General features: G+C 46.6%; 1 protein-coding gene and 1 long non-coding RNA gene across 5 annotated transcripts in view; both read left to right on the top strand.

Annotated features, from left to right (window-relative positions):
• Nucleotides 1-24,799, top strand: part of RHBDL3 (rhomboid like 3) — a 71,621-nt gene that overhangs the window by 21,373 nt on the left and 25,449 nt on the right. For 3 of the 4 annotated variants that reach the window (XM_054846931.1, XM_054846929.1, XM_054846928.1), the window contains one exon: nt 22,900-23,058. The exons of the other annotated variant lie outside the window; for it this stretch is intronic. Coding sequence is in view for 2 of the 3 variants with exons in the window: in XM_054846929.1 (XP_054702904.1) it covers nt 22,900-23,058 (159 nt within the window). In the remaining variant the exon portion in view is untranslated. The remainder of the gene's footprint in view (nt 1-22,899; nt 23,059-24,799) is intronic. 4 annotated transcript variants of the gene reach the window in all.
• Nucleotides 121-993, top strand: LOC129214765 (uncharacterized). Its single transcript, XR_008579805.1, has 2 exons — nt 121-373; nt 476-993. It is a non-coding gene; the product is annotated as an uncharacterized LOC129214765 (long non-coding RNA).

Below are 24,799 nucleotides of genomic sequence, written 5' to 3'. Positions count from 1 at the left end.
AGTGGTGTTTGCTTCTTCCCCACTGATCAACTAACAGCTCCTGCCCTGTCTTTCTGAAAAATTGCTGTAGCTGATGCCTGTGAGATGGGTCTGAGTAAGCCCTGCAGTCAGACCTTGTGTTGGGTTTGCGTGGCAAGGTTTTGGTAGCGGGGGGGGCTACAGGGGTGGCTTCTGTGAGAAGCTGCTAGAAGCTCCCCCTGTGTCTGATAGAGCCAATGCCAGCCGGCTCTAAGACAGGCCTGCCGCTGGCCAAGGCCAAGCCAATCAGCACCTCTGTGATAACATATTTAAGAAGTAGAAAAACACTTGGAGAGAGAGCTTTTGCAGCCGGAGAGAGGAGTGAGAAGATGTAAGAAACTCTGCAGACACCAAGGTCAGTGCAGATGGAGGGGGAGGAGGAGCTCCAGGCGTCGGAGCAGAGATCCCCCTGCAGCCCGTGGTGAAGGCCATGGTGAAGCAGGCTGTCCCCCTGCAGCCCATGGAGGAAGGATGAGGGGGTGTAGCGATTCCACCTGCAGCCCGTGGAGGACCCCACGCTGGAGCAGGTGGAGGCACCTGAAGGAGGCTGCGGCCCGTGGGAAGCCCACGCTGGAGCAAGTTCCAGGCCGGACCGGTGGACCCGTGAAGAGGGGAGCCCACGCCAGGGCAGGTTTGCTGGCAGGACTTGTGACCCTGTGGGGGACCCCACGCTGGAGCAGTTTGCTCCTGAAGGTCTGCACCCCGTGAGAGGGACTCCATGCTGGAGCAGGGGAACGATGAGAGGAGTCCTCCCCCTGAGGATGAAGAAGCGGCAGAAACACCGTGAGATGAACTGACCGTAACCCCCACTCCCTGTCCCCCTGTGCCGCTGAGGGGGGGAAGGTTGAAGCCGGGAGTGAAGTTGAGCCCGGGAAGATGGGAGGGGTGGGGGGAAGTGTTTTAAGAGTTGATTTTATTTTCTCATTCCTCTACTCTGTTTTGCCTAGTAATAAATTAGATGAATTCCCTCTCTAAGTTTGGTCTGTTTTGCTCGTGACGATAATTAGCGAGTGATCTCTCCCTGTCCTTATCTCGACCCACAAGCATTTCGTTATGCCTTTTCTGCCCTGTTTAGTGAATGAGGGGAGTGAGAGAGCGGCTCTGGTGGGCACCTGGCCTCCAGCCAGGGTCAACCCACCACAGACCTCTTGAGAGGTGTGGGTCTCGCCTAACAGCCTGGATGCCAGACCAAGAGCCTCTGATTGCTAACTGCCATTCTGTCACTTTTGGGAAGGATTTACACTCAGTAAATGTTCAAAGCAGTATTAACTTTCCATGTTCAGTTTCTTTCATCTTTTCTCTGAGCTTTCTCTTTCCTTTAGGGCCTGATTCTTCTGCACCTTAGGGTTTTTGCTTTTATCACTGCAGTGGCTGTGGGCTGTTGGGAATTGGCCTTATTCAGCACTGCAATGGCCATTCCTCTTCAAGGACTTCCAAGCTTCTTCTCCAGTATCAGTTCATTTAGTTTTGCAGGTGGAAACATGGAAAAGGGAGATCAGTGATCGTATCTTGTTACAATGGGGGACAAGCTGCTACAGACCTAAAAAAGGAATCCACTTGATTGTGGGATTGCCCTTATTCTTCAAGCTGCTGTCTACCTGCATGGTGACCAGCTGAGAAAAAGGAGAGCCAGTTTACAGGAGACTTTCCCCCATGGCCATCCTTCTGCCTGCAGCACCCTGTTACTTCTTCAACAAGGTTAAAAAAGAAGCCTTTCTCCTTGCCATAACTGTAATTGGCCCTGGATTGGGCACTGGAGAGGGTCATTCACCTCCCTGGCATGATAGAAGGGGTACATGCTGCTGAGAAGCTCTCTCTTACATCTTTTTCTAGATAGCTGTGCACAAAAAGAGTGAATTGTAGGTGTGATATCAGAGCATGGCTCTGTTCCAGGAGGAATAATAGATGTACCAGCACCACTCTAGCTGTTACAAGATCAAAAGTGCTGTTACATTAAAGCTGGTAATGCTGCCTGGCTTGGCAAAAGGGCTGAGAAATTGTTCCAGGGTTTTAATGTATGTTCAGATAAACTGTCTTCCATAGCAAGGATCAGGCCTTTGAATTTAGTCCATGTACAATAGCATGGATTCTAGTGATTTGGTTAAAATGTACCTCCAAGGAATTCCCTCTTTGCACAGGGCTGGAATGTGACTGAGTTGTGAACACTGTGTGCATCACAGTTAGTCTGAGTAGAGAGTTCTGTGCTTCATTGCATTGGGGGTGCCTTTATGGGGTGTGTAGTTGTGAGGCATGGACTCTGCGGCTGCTCATAAAGAAAATGTGATCGTTAAGTTGAATTACAATGGAGGTTAGTTTCCTTTTTCAGATTTAATGTATTCATGTATGTCATGTCCACTGGCCTCTCAGCAGCTTGCAGGCTGGATATGTAAATTAGTAGCTGCAGAGGATGACTGATCCATTAATAGGTGGAATTCGATGCTCATAAAAATGAATGCATTTAATGTTGCATGGCAATGGTTTGCTTGAATTTTTAAGTTGCCTGAGGATCTCTTACTGGGAATTCTGTGCCTCAGTCTATATTTGTTACAAAAGCAATACAAATGGAGAGGCCCTGTGGTTTCAGAGGGTTGGCTATTCTTTTGTCTGTATCACTTGCACTTTTTCTGTATCAAATGTTATTCCAAGGAAGCTGTGAAAATGTGAAATGCAATGATATCTGAAAACAAAGCACTGCAGTCTAAATTCACTGTGTCCACAGAAATATCTGTCTTTGGAGATCTGTTCAGATACTATTTTTCAGGAAAAGCCAAGTTTTAGTAGGTAATTTTTCATTATTAGGCTTTCATAGAGAGATGTAGAGGACTAAAAGGATTTGGTGGGTCATTAAAGTAAATACAGATCTGCCAGTGTGGGGTTTTAAACACAAGATGAAATCCTGGCCATTCTGAAGGGGCCTCATTTGCTTCCTTTGGGCCCCATGCTAATTTCATTACTGATTTCAGAAGGGTAAGGACTTCCCCTGATTTTAATTTTACAGTGTTTCTTTGAGCATGCGGACATAGAAATATTCAATTTCTTTTGCTGAGGGCTTTATTAAAGGAAGCTCACACAATATGCACCCCTTCCATGGTAGAGAATTCACGTGATAAATTTCATTTTTCAAGAACATGAGGTTATGATGATCCCTCAGATATTGAGAGGCTGCACTCTGAAATCATTGGCGCTTCTTGCTTTTCTCTTTAGCACTGTGAGACAAATACTTCAGCTCTTCATCACTTATGCAAGCCTGGGCTGAAGGGGCAGAAGCAAATATGCAGAGAGAATGTTATGATACACACCATAAAGTTGTGCCAAGGAGAGAGGAATATCCAGGCTCAATTGATCTTTTTCCCTGAGGCTTCTATGGTTTATTTTAATTTCTTTCTAAGGTGAAGTGCCAGGCCTTGCTAACAGCCAGCATCTTTCATGTCAGGGAAAAAATTCTTTGCTAGCGTCTTCCTTGTCCACAGCCTCTCTAAATGATGGTGATTTCAATGCAGCAGAGTTTGGCTGTGGAAAGTCCATCGTTACTGTCATAATGTACAACTCTGCGGGTACTGCATTCATCTGGCTGATCTGTTCTCCTAAGAATGGATGCCAGGGTTAGATGGAACAGTGTCTCATTTTGCAGCCTGAGGAACTGATCATGGTTTGGTATGTTTCTGAGAAGGCGATTGAAAGAACCAGATTTGCTGGGTGGGCAGCAGGAATAGAACCAGGGTAAAGTACCAGTGTGATGTGGCTGGGGCTGTGTGTGGCACCTTCATGATGCTTCTTCCCCACACTATGGTGTCTGAAAAAAAGATCCCCTAAAGGCAAGTAGGGGTGTTTGGTTATGATGTCTTGCCCTCTGAAGCTAGCTAGCTGTGATTGCAGGGATTTGCAGTCTGCTATGAGTTGGTCTATAAGCCTGTCTTTCAACTTATAAAAAAAGCTGCTGTGTTTTCTTGAAGGACATCAGGCAAGTATGCAGGCAAAACCCAGCTGCTTTTCTTCTGGAGGCTTGGTCTCTCAAATAGTCAGTTACCAGGTTCTTTGGAGTCTTATGTCAAGTCGGTGAATTCAGTGGCAGCTGAAGGCATTTGGCATTTTTGGGTATCAGTCACTCTTTGGGGCTGCAGAAGGCAGCATTGCACTGTGGACACTTTGGCCAGGCCACTCTAGCCACCAGCTCTTTGTCAGAGAGCTCTGGCTCTGCTTGCTTTGGGCTCAGCTGCAGCACACAGCTCTGCACAGAGCAGCCAGCTCATGTGGCTCAAGGGTGAAGGAATGGTAAGATGTACAGGACTGAAAAAGATCTCAAGATAATTTCCCTCCTTCTCCATCAGCAGATGGAGAAGGGGGGAAATCCTTTGGTTCCTCCCCCCGCAGATCGCAGTTATCTAGACTGTGCCATTTCCTTGGTGTAGGAGGGATTATCACTTCAGCTTGCCTGAGACCAGGTCCGCAAGGCCTGGGAAGAGCGAATGGAGAAGCTGTTCACCAGGACCTCCTTCTTCTGGTGGCACCAGCTGGCAGTTTCTGAAATAATTTTTACTTTAGCTGCCTCCAAACTTTGTAGAGGTGAGAACTGGAGCAAGCAACACTGGTCGGTTAAAATGGCCATATAATTTTCATGGCCGTAATAAAGACTAATGTAAAGTAAAATTAATTATTGTATGCAATAGGACAGGAATTAATCTTGCCTAAGCAACCCAGTCTGTTGTACTTCCCTACTTGCTACAAAAAACAGTTATCTATGTAGTGAGATTTTCTAGCATAGGAATGCTAAGGGAAGACTGTGCTCTGTTTTGAAGATGGCCATGTGAGTTGGACTGGATTGCTCTCTAGCTGTGTTCCCTGCCTTGGCTGATAGGTGAAGAGGCTGATAGCCAGCTTCCAGTTAACACAGTTATTTTGCCAGCTTCCATTGTAACTGTGCTGAAGATCCTGCTACTGCCTGAGTAATCTCATTTCCCAAGAGGGATTCTGCTGAAATCTTTGTCCGTGGAATGAGCTGAGTCAAAACTCTAGTTTCCCCTCCATGCTGGTGAAATCCCCAGACTCGGGGTGCAAATCCTCAAACCAGCAGCAGGTTTGTGCCTATCCTACATGGGACATAAATACTGCAGAACCCAGAGCAGCTTCACAGCTGGGCCACAGCTGCTTCCTTTCTAGTGAGAACAAGCACCATGACTGACTGTCACTGGTTTACATCTATCTCTGGGGTGCAATAGATTTGCCATCCCATGCATGCTTATGTGCAGTACTTTACTGCAGGGCTGAGCAAGGCTAAAAATCTTGCCTGTTTATCTCCTGTCCAGCTCCTCCAAGTTGCTCAGTCTAATGAGCAGAGCCTTGTTATATCTGTTACCCATCTGTCCCTTGCTCCCTCATCTTTGCTATTATTAATTTTTAGTGTTTGGCTTGAAAGATTGCCTCTTAGCACAGTGCTGAATGGGATCTTTCCACAGAGGATTAAGGCTGGAGTGGATTGACAGGAGATGGTATCCTTGCTGTGGGAAGTTTGCCAATTGTGTGTGGGCTCAGTGCTGCTGCTCTCCAGTTACTCCAGTTCATGTTAGGACATAGGCAGGACTCAGTCGCAGCTCCATTCCCCCTCACCAGGGCCAGCTGGCCAGATGTGGGCTGGTGCACTGCGTGCTGGGTTTGGGAGAGGCCTCCTGCACCCAGCTGCGACATGCAGCCTTTGTCAAGACTTTCAGTCTCTTTACATCAACTGCACCATCCCATGGAGGTGATTTCATACCTGGCTTGTCAGGTGGCTTCCACTGCACGATCGCAGTACTTTAATCAAGGATGTGGATAACAGTAACAGCATTGTGGGGGGTGCTGGCAGTGGGAGTTGAGATGTCATTTCTTACTGTATCGTGCTCCCTAGGTGGCTAATGTGTCTGTAAATCACACAAGTGCTTTCCTGTAGCTTTGCTTTCTGTTACTGCCTCAGCTGCCAGGATTTCACGGAACACAGATCTTAGCTTTTGGCAAAAGCACGGCCTCCTTTCCTTGAAAAGGTACTTAGTATGTATTTCCAGTGTCCCAAAGTATAGCCGAGGGCCCTGCTAAGCTCACTGAATCCAGGCCCTGAGAGATGGTATTTCTTTTTGCTTTATTTGGTTTGCTTTCCTGTGAGGTCTGTATCTTTTCCTGTATGTGCACAGGGAACAGGAGAGAATCTCTTGGCATTTCAGAAGGTAGGAGTTTCCCCTTACCTTGTTGGTCTCCTGATCTACTAACAAGACCTTGGAGACCTTTGCTGCTCTTTCCCAAAGATGATGTGTGACTTGCAAGGACAATCTGGGGACTGGAGGCACATTTACTCCTTGCTGCTGCTAGCACAGGTGATGATGACTTTTTCCATAGTTAGGACAGACTGGCAGAAACTTTCTGTGGTTTGAAGCTATCACACCAGGGAGGGTTTCCATGCTGTTGATGTTGTCTACAGCTACAGCTGTTGCAAAAAAGTCTTCCCCTAGTCTAAAGGAAAACCTTTACATCTAATCCATCTCAAAGATAGCCAAGTAAAACCAGCAGAGTTTGCACCAAATGGCTCAATTTTGTGGGCTTCCTGGAGGGAATGTTAAAAGATGTTTGCAGGGTTTAGAAGCATTGCTGGATTTGCTTTTTTTTTTTTTTTTAATGAAAATCCCACTGGCTGGTATTCCCATGTCCCTTTAAGCCATTTGAGATAAGATTTCTTTTGTTTCTTTCATTAAAGCTACTTTTATCCTGGCTTGTGGGACTGTGCAAGTAGAAATTAAAACACTGCTTGGTATTTCCTTGCCCATCCTATCTGTTCTTCCTCCCCAAATCCTTTCAGCTCTCCCCAGCTCTCCCCCCTTCCCTCCCCAGCTTGCCTTGAAGGGCTGGGAAAGCCGGCGCTGGTGCATTATGTTGCCTGTCTGATTGTTGTGGGGTTGTGTTTGTGCAGAGAAGGTCACGAGACAAAAAGACCACCAGGCAGGGGTGGGCAGGGGGTGTTCAGTCCCTCTCCATTCAGTCCTTGTAGTGATGGGTGGGAAGAGTCTTGTTTGCATGACAGGATTTCAGGGGGCGATTGCTTTTTGTTTAGGTTTCTTCCATGGCTGCTGCATGGGCCCTGGAGGGCTACAACAAAAGTAGAGCATATATATGAGATTCATGGGCTGAAGCGTGCTGAGATAACCAAGAGGCAAAGCCGTCAGTGCGGGAGTGACTGAGCCAGAGCCAGCCACTGTGCGTCTGCAGCCTGGAGCCTGTCAGCCATTGCTCTGGATGGGGTGTTTGTGCTATGTCCAGCCTTGGCTCTGGTGGGAGCTCTGCTTGAGTATCTGAATCCTGTGGGCTGAGATCCTTAGCTGGATGAAGGCTGTGGAAGTTTTTTGTCTGTGAGACGAAGGTTGTAATGCAGGGGAACAGCTCCATGGACCTGCCACAGTGTCTGTGCTTCCCTAAATATTTTTGAGACTTCCAGCTACTGACTGTTATTTGCAGCATCTGCCGCCTCCCTTGCCCATCAGCTCCACACTTCTGAGAGCATCCTTGCACTTAAACATTGCTTGCTTCCTTATCATCCCTCTGAGAAGCTGAGCTGCTGTCCCTCTCACAGCTCTCCCCTCACCCCCCCATCCTTAGACAGCAGCTCGGTCTATATTTACCACTGGTGTGCACAAAAGCAAACATTGTCAGGATTCATTGTAACTGTCCCAATTACCGTGAGTTCATTTGCATAAGAAGATTGACCAGCCTGTGGTAGTGGCTTTGCCTTGGCTGTCTGATGTGGGACACTTGGATTTGGGAAGCAGAAAAGAGCTAGAGTTCCCAGGCTGGGTGTGGGGTGGGGAGGGAGTGACAGTTTTGGTCCCTAACAGCATGGGTGCTACAGCAGCCCTTCCTGGAAGAAGGATGCCTTGTCAGCTCCCAGCCGCTGGCAGCCTGTCTGATTCAGTTGTAATAGCCGCCGGTTTCCCAGAGATGCAGATTCAAGGAACCTCAAGCATGCCTGAGCTCCTGGCTGTCCCACCTGAGTAAATGTATAGTGTGTTCTTCTGTATAGCGTGTACATGTGTGTTTATGTATTTATTTTTAGTAGGTGTTGACCCTGCTTGAATGCTTTTGGACTCAGCAGTGACCTGCCATGTGTTGTCACTTCCCTCAGGCACATGTAACCTCTCCTCCTTCTGTTTGGATTTCTTCCAGAGAGCTAGCTGTTCCTGCAGGCAGGCACTAAAGGGAGAGGAAAGCAGCTGGGATGAAGCACAAGTCAGGAAGCAGGCTGAAATGGTATGATCTTTTGACCCAAAGCAATAGCTAGCACTGTTAGGGCTTGCTCGCACTGCAGCAGCTGCACAGCTCACACTCCTTTCACTGAATTGAGAATTATTCATATTCTCTTTCCCTTCCCCCTGGTGCCATATGTAACATGATCTGCCTGTGCCCAGGCTGGCAGATGGAAAAGCAAGACACTCTTCTACTTGCAGCGATGGTTCTTCATGGGCTCAACTGGCCTGTAAGTTGGAATGTTCAAGCTTGTCAGTTTTGGCAAAGCAGCCTTTCTGGAGACCCTTACCGTCCCTCTGCCACTGCCCTGTGTGTGCGTACACCTGCACAAACACACCTCGATCTCTTCGTCTCCCTGCTGCTTCTAGGAGAGACTCTCACACTTCGACATCTTTTCTTGTTCCTTGTGGATATCACCAAGCTTAGCATACTTCCTGGAGGTGCTTTGACCTTTATCTTAACTCCTCCTTAAAAATTCCCCCTCTAGTATTTGGGAATTTCCAGTTTTTACTAGTTAGTTAATAGGTGGCAATGTAGGTGTGCTTCATGGGGATGGCTGGAGCACAGGCAGCTCATCTCGACTATAGTAGTATTTTAAGCCTCTTGCATCCTTGGGTGAATTACTTTGCCTCTCTGCCTTAAGTTCCCAGTTCATAAAGTGGAACTCTGTCTACTGAGCCAACAGCAGTGGTACCTCTGTGAATCATAAAAAGCATAAATTATCATTTCAAAATGCACTCTGTGATAGACACACGATTGCTAATGGCCAGATCCCAAGTATCTGTCCTATATTTTTCGACCTCTCTGAGAGGGATTGATGATCTAGCCCAGATTTCTCAGGGATTCCTTTGCTGTTTCTTTGGGAGGGTGGGAGGAGGAAAAATCCTCATGTATTTTCTCAGATGAGTTGCTGCTTATGCTCTGACTCCAGGATGCTCACATTTTTTGCCTGAAGTTAACTGTGTTGATACTGTTATGTTTGCTTGGTGCAGGAAGCATCAAAAAAGAAGGGGGCAGAACCAGAGTCTGAAGTTGAGGCACAGATAGGCCCCTCATAGTTCCTCTGGCAACACTTTAAAAGCCAGTTTGTATGTTTGTCTTCTCTGATGTGTTGAAAAGGCAAAGTAGGGTCACATCTTAGATTTAAATTTCCATTTGTGTTTGTTTTTGAGGGCTGTGTCCTACCTTCTACTTGGTTTCTATGACCTCTCATTTCAGCTTGTGTGACAATGGACTCTATTTGTGAGTGAGCAAAACATGAGCTCCAGACACTGAATTAGCTTTTAAATGATTGTTCCTGATAAACATGAAAGATTTTCTGAACATGAAGTAAAGGGCTATGATGTAAGGCCTTACGCTGTCCCTTTTAGATTGAGTCACTGTATCTTTTGCTTTGCAGTTGGTAAAATTAGATTTGGCACACGGTTGTGTAGGGGGTGACTGATAGACCTAAGAGGATAACAGATACCTTGGCCTACCTAAACCTGCCACCCAAAACGGATGGGAGTGTATCCAGTTTTCAGCTCTGTCAGTGAGGTTCAAGTAATAAGATGTGTCCTTTCTAAATGCTCTATTGCCCCCAGCTGTGAAAAGGGTGGAGGTGGGTGAATAATGATATAGAGAGTTTTGTTTGCAATTCCCCAGAAGATTGGGAAAAATACTTTTTTTTTATCTTCAAGAAAATATGTAATTTGACTTGAGCCAAACCGTCTGGGCACTCAGAACATATACATAAATGGCAGTTTTTCTAATGAAACATTTTTAAAATGGTGATATCCAGTGTTTTGGCCTTGTAGAATCCAAGGGAACTTCTTCTAAACATTCAGTGTTGAAAGCTAAGGCAAATTCACATGAAAGTCTTGGCATGACTGAAATCTCCAAGTTTTTGCTTGGAGAAGTTTTGTTTTGAAAAAAATTATCCTGGCTTTAGAAATGGGAGGAAAGCCCTCTGAATAACACTGATGATAAACAGTGCCTCTGTGTCATACATATAGACTGCATCTTGTCCCACCTTTAGGATGGTGTTACACTTGCTCCTCTTGGGCTGCAGCTTGTAATTATCTTGGTGCTTTATCCCGTCAGCTGTTTCCATGTCATTGGCTCAGTTTTGCTACAGCTCCCTTTGATGGGGGCCGTCAGGCCTTTGGTGGGTGCTGCTCGATTTGCTCTGGGTTCATGAGAATTTGTTGACTGGGAGCAAAGAAGGTGCCCGATGGTGGAGGGATTATACAGGGACAGACGGCGCTAACACTGTCTGCTCCAGGCAGCTTTTCTGCTCCTGGATTAAAGTTCATGCTGTGTTACTTGCCTCTCTCTAAGGCCTTGTCAAGTCCGTGTGGGAAGCTATTCTGCCTGCACTATGTCACTTTGTGCTGCTCAGCTCGCTCTCTGCCTCATTTCTCCTCCCTTTTTCCCCTTCCATTCAAGCGGCATCTTTCAGTCTTCCCCATTCACGTCTGTGCTCTCTGCCCTGTGTAAAACTTCCATGCCCTTCCTACCATTCATCACCTCTTGCTCATTCACCTCCCTGCTTGCCTTTCCCCATTCATCTGGGCTTCCTCCAAGCCAGTCTGGGCTGCCCTCTCCTCCTGCCCCTTCTGCAGTCCTCCTTTTGTGTCTTTGCACTCCCTTCTCTGTGACCATCCAAAGCACAGCAGTCTGCAGTGTGCTCTGTGAGGATGCTCTGCTAGAAGTTGGCCCCACTTGATGGGCTAATTAATCCCCAGTGGAAGCCTGGTGGGATTGTTTTGGGAGGATTTGTCTCTCTAGTTACTCTGCAGGTGAGATTTCCCCCCCCCCCCCTTCCCACTTCCCAGAGATGCAGCATGATGTGTGAATAGGAAGAGTATTGCCATTTCCTAACCTTCCTTTTCAGTCTGGTCTTTCTGTCTCTTCCTCCTGGCTTGTTTCCCTTTTGTTTGCAGTGGTTGCAGCTCTCGGGTGACTCTTTGGGAAGTTGTTTTGATTTCCTCATTCCTGAGGAGCATAACATGCGTTCTCTTAATTATGCTGGTTCTCTAATTATGGTTGTTGCCTGTGCCTTCTCTGCTTCCTTCTTCTAATCATCTGCATTGGGGTCATATCAGTTTTGGAAAGCCACCGCTGCACTTGAATGTGTGTTTTAAGTGTTACCCAGGAAAGAGAGCTTGTGAATTGCAGTAGCCAGGGCTTGCTGTTTCTAAGTCTCAGTGCCGCCATGACCCTGTGCTTGTGATACAGACATGGCAAATATGGACCACAGGCCTCTGCCAGAGATCCCCCAGCCTGTGTGCACCTGGTCCCCTACAGCTCACACCCAGTGTGCAGACATCACCCCATGCTATTGAAGGAGCTGGTCTCTTTGCTGCAGTGTGGCAGGAAAACTAAGTGGGAGGTCTGCTTGCCTGTGGGTACCCATGGGGGGCTTCAGCTTTGAATGGTTAAACTGCATTCAAGCCAGTCTGTTCAAGGGGAATATTAGAGCTCGGGAAGAGCACACAGGCTTGTCAAAGGAAGCAGGTGCTCTTTAAAGCATATGCAAGCCCTGTACGCATGAGAAATCTGATTAGTTCAGTAAAGGAGACAGAAATGAGGTGGAGGCAGGCAAGGAGAGGGGCTCTGTGAGTGAGTGCAGTTTGATGGACAGGACAAGAGCTCTGTTGTGTGGGAGGCTGTGAAGGGAGTATCCACTGCTGTCTCCTGAGGCGGTAGGGAGCCCCTGATACAGCTCAGGCAGAGCCAGGCTCTGTGAGGACTTGTCAATGCTGTGAGAAAGAGCCTTTCCCTTAATAAGTGTCTAAAAGAGGGATATCAAACCATGCTGTGGTACAGTTTGTTGTCAAGCTAGTGAGTGTGTAAAAGGGATTGCCTATTAACCATGTTTGGGCCCCACAGAGACATCACACTTTGCAGGGCACAGCCAGCCCCAGGCTAGCCCTGCATTTTGTCACCTGCAGGGAGAACTGCTCTGTTCCAGCTGCAAGACCTGGACTGGGAACCTGCATGGACAGCACTTCTTCCTATGAAGTTAGTTGCGTTCCTGTTGTGGAGTCTTTAAGTCATGTTTTGCTTTAAAACTTCAGACACGTTTTGTGTCTATCTGAAGACTGTGGCAAAGAGAACTCTAGAAACACTGTGCCTTGCCTTGCATTTGTTCCCTGTATCCAGTAAAGGCATATAAGAAGCCAAAAATGCAGTTTGATTTTTCTGATTTGTGGTTGTGCAGCTTTGGCACTTGGACAAATCTCTTCTACCCTTAAACCAAAGTATATCTGACATAGCAGACACTGAGAAAGTGCAAACACTGCGGACCTTACCCTTGCAGTCCTCCATGCAGGGAGCCTGCAGTCTGGGTGTCATCCAGGACTGATCTGGATATATCTCCTAAGAAACAATGTGAACCACCGCATCTTCCAGCAGTCTGGCTCCTTACTGCAGTTGTAACCCCTGTGATCACCCTGGAAAGATGCGAGCCAGGATTGCTTGCTCTCAAGTGTTCAAATGATAGAGGTTAGAGTAATAATTAATACTCCCAGCTCCGGGCTCCATTTGGAACCAGCCTGTCTGGAGTACTTTTGAGATTATGTCGTTGCAGTGTAATGCCAGGTGCCTACAAGGCATCGCAGAGAATCATGCGATACCTCTGTCTCCTCTTCACAAAGCTGACATCATCTTCTGCTCCAGTTTAGCATGGAAAGCAGAGGAGTTTCTTTGGTAGCTTCTAGTCCCCATGACTGAGCAAAGACAGATGTAAAATTAGTATGAGTTAAATATGTTTCCCTGTCTGTTTAGTAGGACTTTTGCTCTGCAGTTGTTTTAACCAGAAGCGTGATTTGAATTCCAGTATAGGTGAGTCATTCTGGTTATACGTGTGTTACGGCAGTTGTTAGTTGAGGCTTTAAATGCATCTGTTTGGCTTAAGTTTTTTTGAGCCCTAATGACTTGCAGTCAGGTCAGAAGGGGACTGTTGGAATCTTCTAGTCTCTCATAATGAAGGCCAGAAGATTTTGAGTGGTCTTCTGCTTGACCTCGGCCATACCTCATCTCCTAGGGAAACTTGCAATTCAATTGTAAAACTTCTGGTTATTCTAATCTAAATCTGCTCAGCTTTGACCTCTAGCCCCTAGATGTGATTATACCTTTGTCATAGTGAAGAATCCTCTACTGCCAAATTTCTGTTCCCTTTGTGGTTCTTCTGGACAGTGATCAAGTCATTGCTTAACCTTCCCTTTCATGAGCTAATGAATTGAGCCTGTCAGTGGAGCCAGACAAACTATACCAGTAACAAAGTACCAAATGCAGAGGTATTGTCACCTCATTTACAAACCTGCAGGTCACATTTCCTTTTTTGAAGGCAGTGTTACCTTGAGAGCACTCAGTGTAACAAACAAGACTTCCCCCCCCTCCCAGAGTGGCTGCTTCTGAAGATGGCACTCCCCATCCTGTAGCTGGCTGCCATGCTTGGCTCCTAGCCATATGGCTTTCTGTTTGTTTTTACTGTAATATGTATTGTTTGCAAGCACTCAGCTTTACCAAAAGACCCAGCTCATGCTTAGTAACTTGCTGCTTTAGCTCATCTGAGAGCATCATGCAGAGGTATCTCATGCTTTCTCCTAGTCACTAATGATGATTCTGTAGAGGCAAGAATGAGTTCTCATGGGACCCCATTAGTGGCATTTCCATCTCTAGTGAAGTTTTATTTTTGAGACCTGTCAAATAGCTGGACTTTTTAGCATCTTGAATGTGTGACAGCCTGAGTTTGTGTCATGGTAAGTCTTCAAACACAGCGTTGTCTGGTGATGTCAGATGCCCTGCAGAAATCAATTATACCAGCAATCTTGTCTTAGGATCCTGCACCAAGTTTGTATTCTCATTCTGATAATTTCAGTTGAACATCATTATTGTCTATACCCTATTCTGACTAATGTTAGACCAGTCCTCCTTCAGCTACTCATTAGTCAGTATTGGTCCTACGTTCATTTGCTGTGGGTTGCTCTTAGGCCAACAGACCTGCTTTGTCCCATTAAATTCCTGTCACAGCCCTGCAGTTCTGGGAGTGGTGTGGGTGCCTGTCACGATGTTTGGACAGGAGTTTTGGAGCCATGGTTGGAAGGGCTGGATTGCTGATTCAAAGCTGGAAGAAAGGTAAAAAACAGATCTTGATGCTTCTCTAGTGTTCCCAGACTTGCAGAAAATCAGTATCAGTACTAGCTTTTTAAAATCTTTTGGATGCAAATTACCTTGACCTGCTGATTCAAAACTATCTAACTTTTAGCAGCTGCTGTGTAACATTCTCCAGAGTTACTGCTGGGACAAAAAGTGTATCATCATCCTATGTTAGAGATAATTCATTGGGCTTTTGTCCAAATACAGAACAGAAACATTTCAATGACTCCTGACTCTTTTGTGCTGGTATCACCTATGCCACTTTTTCCAGATAATATCAGACCAAAACTCTGTTTTGAATGAGAAGACTCATCTGCCTCACCTGTACCAGCAGAGACACTGCTGTGACAGGAGACATTGTCAATAGCAGCAAATTTTACAGAGATGCTTGTGTACTTTTAGTTAACCTGGGGGTAAGCAGGGATCTGACTGCAGGAACTTGGCCTGAAATGCGGCCCCAGCTGAATAGCTGTTCTGACTGTTGTGTGTTGGATTTTTTGTTTTGGTTTGGTTTTTTGTTTTGTTTGGTTTTGTGGGGTTTTTTTGTTTGTTTTGTTTGGGGTGTTTTGTTTTGGTTTATTTTTTTAATTTCCTCATAGCAGTAGTGATTACAGCCTGTCTGTCTCCAGGATGTGAGGTTGACTGTGCCTTATATACCTCCTATTGAGTTATGTAGTCCAAATAAATGCAGCATCCCACCCAGAGTGTATTGCATTTCAGCTCTGAATGAAGCAGCTTACACGTGATGTCCCCTCACAATGTAAAAACCCTGAGAGATGTAATTAATATTGATACAGGATTTTGAGATTCTCCAATAAGACATGACTAAAAAGACATAAACAATAATTATATGGTGGTAAATGAGAATATCATATGGCATGGTAGTATGGATATTGTTGTTTTCAGCTTTTGATATTTAATGCCTTACATCATCCAGATGAAAAGTGGATTTTATTTTAATTAGACTGCAGAACTCATTACCTCAGGAGATTGTGGAGCCCTAAAAACGAGAGGAATTCAAAAGGGAGAGCAAGAGCTTGGGCATTTGTACCTATAACAATGTCTGGGCCAGTGCTGACAAGCAGATCTGGAAAGTGTGTTAAAACCTCTTGCCTGAGGATTTAAGAAAAGGTTTTAACTGTTAGGGTGGGTTTGGTCGTGGCAGTCACTAGATGATCTCTTGTATGCTTCATCTTGTCCACAATCTCAGAAATGTGCGGATAGTCAGCACCAGAGCTGGGCTGGCGATGTATGATACATTGCTCGCCAGTCTGGGCTGTAACCTGCCCAGCCTGTTGCTGCAGCTGAGGACATCTATCCAGTGAAATGTGCAAGGTGCCCCAGTGCTGGATCAAGATTAAAAATTATATTTCCACCTAAAAAAACCCCAGCACTTTTTAGAGTGCCTCAGCTTCTTTCCATTAGTCTTAATGTACTTACATAAATAATAAAAGAGGAAGAAGCAGAACTGGAGAAGGCTCAGTCTATAAACATGTCTCTTTGCATTAAGCCTTGTGGCATAATGGAGGGCATCTCCTGCCATCCATGCTGTCTCGTTAATCATGTAATTATCTCCCTCACTTTCAGTGCTGCATCTCCTTCCTTGTAGTGCTGCTGGTAATGGAGCTTCTATTTACCCTAGCTTCTTTCAGGGGAGCGGCTTTAGTTTCAAAGCCAGCACAGTGGTATATTTTGAATAATTTAGTTCTCGGTGGCTTCAACACTGTGTGCAATTCCCCAGCTGAGACTGGAGGCTGATTCCAGTAGTGTTCTGCCAGGAGGCTGATCTGGAGAGAGGCAGTGGGGGATCACTCAGAGTGGTGGGCCATCAAGATGGTAGAGGACTGAAAGCTAACTCAACAGGTCCTGTGAGTGCATCTCAGCTCTGTCTTCTCTTAGTGTCTTGGCAAGGACTTGCAGCAAGAAACCCACAGGCAGAGGAAGGATGGGGGGAGAGTTGCATTAAAAATGTGTATGGAGATAGAAACATGGATTTGGGTACCTGGCTGAGCATGATAGGCTTCCCCAGCAAGCTGTGGGTCAGAAATTCCTGGAGTCTCCAAATGCAGTATTTGCTTGGCCTCAAGGTGGCTTGGACCAGGGGTCTGAACCTCTGTGGAGTTGAGGAATTCAGTGTGGTGTCCAGCTGTCACTGGCTTTGGAAAGTCAGATATATTCTTGGCAGAAGGCCAGCACTGTTCATATTCTCCCTGTGCTGCTTGGCCTTGTGGCTTTCTAATTGCCCTTCGCCATTGCAGGTAGCATCCAGTCATGCTCCGCAAGCACTCTGCAGCTCTCACTGTGCTTGATCGTGCAGGCACAGGTGCATTGCTTGTGCCTTGTAGATGGGGAAGTCAGGGCACTACAAGAGGCATCTGGGCTCACTCCAGAAATCTTGGCAGTACCGAGTCAAACCTGGACCCACAGCCCTCTTTCCTGTCTGCCTAACAACTGAGCAGTGGTATACTCCTGAATCTTTTCATTTTCCCATTCATGTTGGATCTGTGCTTCCAGTGTCTGTCTTGATAAAGTGCTTTTGCAGAAGGTAAAAACAGATGGTATTAATGTAGGTCCCTTCCTTGTCTTTGCGCCTAAGATAGTAGGAGAAAGAAATTAGAGCAGAAATGCCTATATAGATTGGCCAGCTAGATGATGATCCTGGTCCTTCGGGCTACTCTGCTCTTCAAGGAGAAGAGAATCTTATACCAGCTCCCTCCATCTCCACTTTGTCATGTGCTGCATGCAGAGAGATGCTTACCTGAAGCCAGGTGACGTGCCATCTGCTCTGCAAACGCCTCCCCATCTAGGTGAATGTTGAGCTGGGTAGAGAGCTGTGCTCTCTCACTGCAGCTTTCCAGGGAGTGGGTCTGTCTGGGGGCCCTGCTTGGTGGGTTAGTGAGGGTGTATGCTCTGTGCTTAAATGCAATCTGGCATTTGAAAGCTGCGTGATATTTCCAGCCCTTGGGTTCACCTCAGGTCAAAGCAATCTAACATGCGCTAAAAGTACTGCTGGACAGCTCTTAATCACTTTATATTGTCTGGGCGGTGGTGGGTAAATTCAGTATTTACAGAGGAAGAGAATGTGTGTCATTGGAGCCAGCACTAATGTTTTACCACACATGTTCAGTCAACTCAGATAAGATGACTTTTAATGGTGGGAAGCTGGATTTCAAGGTGGAGGGATATGCGCTTACTTTTGACTGGCCTTCCTCTCTTCTGGAGCAGGGCTTCTCCTCTTGTGTGCACCTCCCACTATTAGAAGAGAGAGCAGGATCATTAAGCTGCTCGGAAGATAATCAACTCCAGGCAGTGATGAAACTCCTGTTAGAACAGCCACTGCTTTTTGCCCTCTCATTTGGATTATAAGGCAGACTTTCATCTTCTGCCTTGTCATTCCTTTAATCTTCATCAAAGCAGAAAATGCTACATATACTGCTGCCACATTGGTGTGTTTTTGTTCTTTTTAAAAACAAAAACAAAACCCACAAACATAAAAAACCTCTCTCACCAATTCATAGCATGACCCCAGAAGCTGGAAAGGTAGAGAATGGGCTCTGGTAAGACGTGTGGTAAGATGTATGGGAGAGTTTGACTGCCTTAGATGCCTTTTTACAGCTTCAACTTGGAGTCTGTCAATTCCATTGACTTGGAGACTCTTGATTTAACTACAGCATGGTCCTTGAGGCTGGAGATGGTCTGGTTGTTTGCAAAGCTTGTTAGCATCTCTAGATTGTGGAGACTGTGCCATCTAAAGGTCTGAGTTCAAATCCAGCAAAGCTCAGAGTGGTTTCTGAAACCCTTGGAGATGAACAGATTTTGCATGTGACTGACTCTCCCTTTCCAGTGCCAGTCATGGGGAAGGGTCTACAGGAGATCAAGAAGTAGGCCTGCTATTGATAGCTCCCTTCTGGTGGGAAATAAGGCAGGAGTTGTCATTTCCATATAATAGGAGGGAAAGCTAAAGGGCAATTTATTTCCAGAATCTGCCTCCTAGTCTGGAGCAGAGCTGGGGTCAGTGCCAGGAGGCCTGCCACCAAGGCCAGTCTCTCCCAGAAGTGAAGATACCACTGGACCATAAAATGATTCAGGTTTGAAGGGACTGATCCAACTCAAAGCCAATTTCCAAATTAGATGAAGTTGCTTGGAGCCTTGCCCATTGTGAAGACAACTTATGGCTCGGGTGGTATCTCCTCTTCATGCCAAGACAAAGCCCCTCGATAGGGAAACCACGGGTGGTAGCAAATTCTCTGTTTCTGCGACAGATCTGCAACCCTAAAGCCAGCCAAGGATCCTCATGTTGTACCCAGTTCAGCTGTTGACTCTCCAGCTGCTCTGATGCCCCAGAGGGCTGTTTGGCATTGGAGAGAGGAGCAGCTGGCTGCGCTATGTGAAATGTCTGCGTTTTCCCAAGATACCCATTGTCTGTCTGCAGCACCAGCCTCCACCCTACTTGCTCACTCAGCCGTGGCTGATGTGTCTTTAATTAAAGAGGAGGAACAATTTGAGATTTCATTTTCTTTCTCAACCATATTTCCTATTTTCATCAGAGTTTGCAGGGCCCCCTCCCCTTATTTTTGTCTTGTAATTTTGTCGTGGGGCCTTCATTTTATGGTCTGTTCCAAAATAAGGAAGAAATAGGAAAAAATAATCTTGTTTTGGGCCAGGGAATTAAGATCCTGGGTCAGATGGCTGCTATGGTCATTAACATATTTACATTTTTGCTTAAGACCCTGGTTGAGGATCAAGGGAGTTAAGGGTGATTGTCATTGAAATGTGGAGGAAACCTTGCATGAAATTGCTGTTAGTGTCCTATTGTTTGGGAGTGCGGGGGGGCGGGGGGGGGAAGCGCAGCAAATGGCCTTCGGCCTTCCTCATCCCTGCACCGGTTGTGTTGCGCTTGCCTGCCCAAGTAGATGGGCAGAGGCAGAAATAACTACGCTGAAGGAAGCCACTGTGCTGACTTGGCTGCTGGGAGGCTTTGCCTGGGGAGCACTCCCGTGGGGCTGGACCTGGAGCTCAGCGCAGCCATGCTGCTGGCTGCCAGTTATCATCTGTCCTCTCAGTGAGACAAAGGTGCTCACCTGGGCTTCTGAGTTAACTGGCCCTTGAACAGATCATCATGGATAAATACATGAAGCGTCTAGCAAAGGTCAGTTGCCTCTTTTATAATTGATGGTCCCAAGAGTTTTGAGTGTGCCGTCACATGTTGGTTTTGCCATGTGTGGGGACACATGTTCTGCAGGAACAGCTCAACTGCTTGACTTTTGTGGCTACCTGTGATATCAGAAACAGGGCTTGAAGCAGTGTGAAGTGTTGGGGTGGATTTTGAGTGCTGTGGTGACAGATGAGTTTATATGCTGAAAAAAACTTGTTTAAACATAAATAAGAGAACTCCCTTACAGTTGGGGTTTACAGTAAACCATTCTGCTCCAGGCTGTGGAAGCAGTGGTCTAGTCCTGCTCTGAGGCAAGCCTTTTTAGTTCAGATGCCAGTTGTTCATTGTTCACCTCTTACTTTCATGCTGTTCAGATCCACTGTTTTAATCCAAACCTATTTCTAATTAGTATCATTAATTTAGTGCCAAAAAGAAAATTATACATAGTAACGTGAAAGAGGAGAACAGACTCCCTAGCACGTTTACAGTACTGAAAATACTAGCTACCTTCTGCCACCGCTTGATTGCGGTGGGATGAGCAACAAGACAGTGAGCTGAAGGAAGAATGCTGGTGCCTGTTGGTGTGAGAAAGAAGCATCCTTGGAGCAAAGACTCATTCATAGCCACCAGACAGGCTTCAGCTGTCTGTCCATTTGGAAAGCCAGCAGCCAGTAACAGGTACGGACAGTACTGGCGTGAGTGACAGAATTGTATCTGCTCCAGTGGTAGTGAGTCTGGAGTCCTTAGCATGTCCTTGTGGGCTGGTTTGAAGCTCTGAAGCGGTTGTGTAATTTCTGTTCTCGGTTACAAAATGTTTCTTTCTGGAATGCTTTAAAGCAGAACAAAGTCTGGGAAAAGAGGTTTGTGATCTGACCAGCTCTTGTGCTTCGGAAGGCTGTGTGCTTGCGCCCTGTATCCCTTTTGCCCTTTGAAGGAATAGCCATGTTCCCCGTGGCTGTGGCTGTTGGTCTTTCCTATGAAGTCACACAGTGAGCACACAGAATGGGGGTAGGGTCCCATGCTTCAGTCACTGACCCTGGTCCTCAAAGCAGGGTGGCATTTAAACCTTCAAGGAGCAAATGGGTTTGTCCTAGACAAGATAGGTTCTGACATCTTAAATGTCAAGATACAGTTAAAGTGGTGCAGTTAAGTAAGATGTTGGTTAGGTCAAATGTTTTCAGGAAACTAGGATGAACACAGCAGTATCTATGGGATTGCAGGCGTTAGATCCATTCACTGAATGAGTCATCTCCCCACTTCTGCAAATTCCCCTTGAGGAAGGTCATCTCAGGTATTATGCTAATAATACTTTATTTCCTGGGTTTCTGTGCCTCTGGGATTGAGCACTGCAAACTTAGGCTGACTCGGGGGTCCCAGCAAGAGTTAAAAAGCATCAGAGCTGAGCCTGAGTGGAGAAGCCTTGATTTTTGGGGTTGGTTTTAGAATTTGATCTGTTAACTCAAAGCATCAGAGTGGGCTTGAGTAGGGGAGCTAAACTTCTCCAGGGATTAAGAATAAGCCCTTGTTTAACAGTAAACAGCTGATGAAATCCACCTTTGGCTCTGGGTCCCAGCTGTCAGGAAGGTAGAGCCAGGCCACCTCACAAGGACAGAACAACCCTTGGGAGAGGGCGGGGGAGAGTGCCCAGCTCTGACTGTCTGCAGGTCACTTGGTACGTCTTGTTTTGTGTAATCTACTTGCCCCAGCAGCTTCCTCACAGAGGGGTGCCGCTTTGACAAAATAGCGGACCAGCCCTGCTGCAGCAAGGGGCTGTGATCTCCCCTCCTCAGGTTAGACAGCTCCTGCTCAACAAAGCAGCCAGTGATAGCAGAGTCCCCAGGAGCAGCGGGCTGGAAGGAGACAGAGCCAGATCCTTGCACGTGTGTGCTGTGTCCTCTAAACAAGCTGCCTGTGCCTGAGGCTGGTCTGTTTTATAGCTGCTCTGCTCGCTGCAGAGCGGTGCCAGCCCTGCCGCTGGCAGGCTGCATCCTCTGCCAATCCCCCTTCTCACCTCCTCCCTTGCCAAGGCAGCCTTTACTCTGCTGTGTCTGATTGAAGGCCCGGTGCCTGTTCAGCTTTTGTTCTCCATTAGGAAAGAGTGAGGATTGTCAGGACCTTTTTGGCTCTGCCAAGGCCTTTTATGTCCCAAATGTTTCCATGAAAAGCCTCCCTCCTGAGCACCCTGCCCCCTGACAGCCATTCAATCCAGCCAACAAGTTTGATATCATTATCTACAAAAGGAGGCCAGTGAGCACCAGGGTCCTCACAGCCAAGTTTGGGAAATCAAAGGCAAATCTCCCAGCAACAGAGAGCTGGCAGAGATCAGACTGCACCACAGCTAGTGAGGCTGGCCTGGCAGCTCATGTCCACTAGTTTTCAAAGCACAAAAGAAGCGCACTTGGTGTGGTGCTAGTGCTGGCTTTTTGGGGCTAGGGGTGTGCCTTGCTTGTGAGCTGGCAGCCCCTTGCAGAGTGCCCGGGGGTGCTCCGTGTGGGCTAGAGGTTGCTGGAAGCAGTCATAAGTTTGGACAGCCTTGCAAAGCTGTGTCTTTTTCGGTCAGTGCCATTTTTAAGGAGATGAACCACTTAGTCTGAGGAAAAACAGTGATGTTTTTGGCCAGAGTGGGATTCACTCCAAATCTCACCTGGGACTTTCCTTTCCAATGACTCTAGTTTTTGTTCTGAAAATGGCATGTGTCTGCCTTGTCACTTTTAGTGTGATGTAATGTTCATCTGCTTTGCTCCCTATCCACAGGCTTTCTTTCCAATCCATCTTAAAATAGAGAGCTCTTCAGCAGTGAAAGAACTTACCATTTTGAAGGCATCTATAGAGATGATCTGGAAAGATGACTGGCAGAAACACTGAGCACAGAAAAGGCTTGAGGAGGGATGGCATGTTCCAGTGTTGCAATTGCATTAGGAAATACAGGACTAAAACAGTTTTCAGTACATTTTATCTCACAGACTGCATCTCTGGTTTGCTTGATGGTCCAGATAGAGAGGGAAGCAAAAAATAGCCAGGAGAAGTGATGATGCAGAGGGCAGGAAGGTGAAGAAAGCTGACTTAGCTGAAACTGGGGTGGAGGCAGGGTGATGGCATGGATGATGATGCCTGGGTTCACCCGTCTCTGCAGCAGGGTGCTTTGCAGTCACTGGGCAGTGAAAGGAAGCTGGAGACAGAGTGATTGCAGGGCAATGCATGACCAAAGCCTAGAGCAGCCCCTGGGGTCCCTCTGGGTTTGCTGCAGGTGATGAATGCTTAGGAAGGCACAGTTGTGTGTAATGTGGAATGGTTAATTCTGCCACTTTCCCCTCCTATTCCAGTTTGATCCTGACAACACCGGCTACATCAGCACTGAGAAGTTTCGCTCCCTTCTCCAGAGACACGGCTCAGAGCTGGACCCCCACAAGCTGGAGGTCCTGCTGGCCCTGGCGGACAGCAACTCCGAGGGGAGGATCTGCTACCAGGACTTTGTCAACCTGGTGAGTGCTCTGGCTGGCAGGGCCTGTGAGTCCTTGGCTCTGCTTAAAACATTGGCTCTTGAGGGACAGTCTCTCTCCCTCCCTCACTCTATCAACACCAGTGTTTGCTGTGTCCCTGCATCACACTCTGCAAGAGCGTGCTGAAGCATTCAGTGGTGACTGAACTCTCAAGCCAAGAGTCAAATTGCTGCTGATTTTACCAGGGAAACAAGTTTGTATGGAAAGAACTGTGGGAGCTGTTGTAAGAGGAGCGTGAAGCAGTGGCTGCTGCTAGTTTAGAGGCTTTTGCTCTCAATATCAGTTGGTAGCTGTTATAAGGAGCCATGTGTTTGCAAGCAGAGGCCTGTCAGTCTGGACGTCTCCTGTTTTATCTATAGATTTCACCACTTCCAGACAAAATGTATAGATAATGTTGTGTTGTCTTGCTGGGTGGAGTCATATTGCACTGCCGTAGGCATCAACAGCAACAAGGATAAAGTGTTTCTAGGTCATGTTCACTTTATCCCAGGTGGGATGTCTCAGACTGCATGAGTCATGATCTGTATGCCTCTCTATCTCTACTAATGAGTCAATTAGTGAAGGGATCTCTCTGTTTCTTGTCAAGGCAGTTTGGCAAGCCAACTCAGATGTAGACAGGCATTGTTAGATGCCCAGGATGGCCTAGAAATGTTGTTTGCAAGATGGGTATCTTGAACAGTGGCCATTCCAGGGGCTTTGCCCTGTTCTTGCTCTGTCATTCCCCACCTGGGTCCCAGCAGATTTACTGCAGCAGTAAGAGAACCCTGGCTGAGGATGACAAACTCAATGAGTATTGAAAGTTGATGACATCTCTAAGGTTTTGCTGGAAAGCTGAATGTGTTCTTGATACAGAGTATAATAATTTGCATCTCTGTGTGTTCCTGCAGTCAACATCGGGACTTGATCCCTCCACTTGTCATGGTCACTTATGCATGTGTTCTCAGTTTAGAAAGTGTCTTCCATATGTCCTGTCTTCACATTAATCAGAAAAATATAACAACAGGGCACAGCTGCCAAAGATCCAGGTCACAACCTCAGTCAGGTCGTGGTCAGTGTGAAGGTGAAATTACTGTGATGCAATGACATAGATCTGCTGTATCTAATCAAGCCGTCTTGTTAGCCCCTTGCATGTATTTAGGTACACAGTAAAATAAATGTAGCAACTATTAAATAGATCACAGTGAGTATGAGGTTTCCCTCAGCTCCAGCTTAATAAACAGTGTGGTCAGTGGTGCTCTGTGATTGGCAGTATATTTATAGTAACAGCTGCTTGTTCTATAGTTTGGTATATTCAAGTACCATGCAAGCATTCACTAATTGAGCTGCACACCGCTTAGGTAGCAGGAAGAGGTATCATATAATTTCTTTTACAGAAATGATGGCCTAGGGCCAGCTAACATCTTGGCAACAGGCTAGGGAATAAAACTGAGCTTTTTCCTGTCTCCTCGCTCCAGTGAGCTCCAGAGCAGCACAAGCTAATGAGAGGCAGGTGGGAGGTGAAAGGCTTGGACATCCTCCTCCTTTGGGGAATGGGAGATCCTGCCAGCTCACACCCACCTGATGTGATTTCTGCAAAATGGCAAATTTCCTTCACTACTATTGAATGGGTCCTGTAAAGAAGCTGTTGATTTTTCTGTCATCAGCCCCTCTATCCTCATCTGCATTTTGCACTTTCTAATCAATAGGCAATGCAAATGTCAGAACATTAAACTACTTACAAATG

Source organism: Grus americana, chromosome 18 (assembly GCF_028858705.1).
Source record: "Grus americana isolate bGruAme1 chromosome 18, bGruAme1.mat, whole genome shotgun sequence".
Lineage (NCBI taxonomy): Eukaryota > Metazoa > Chordata > Aves > Gruiformes > Gruidae > Grus > Grus americana.
This window is presented reverse-complemented; position numbering and strand designations above follow the sequence as displayed.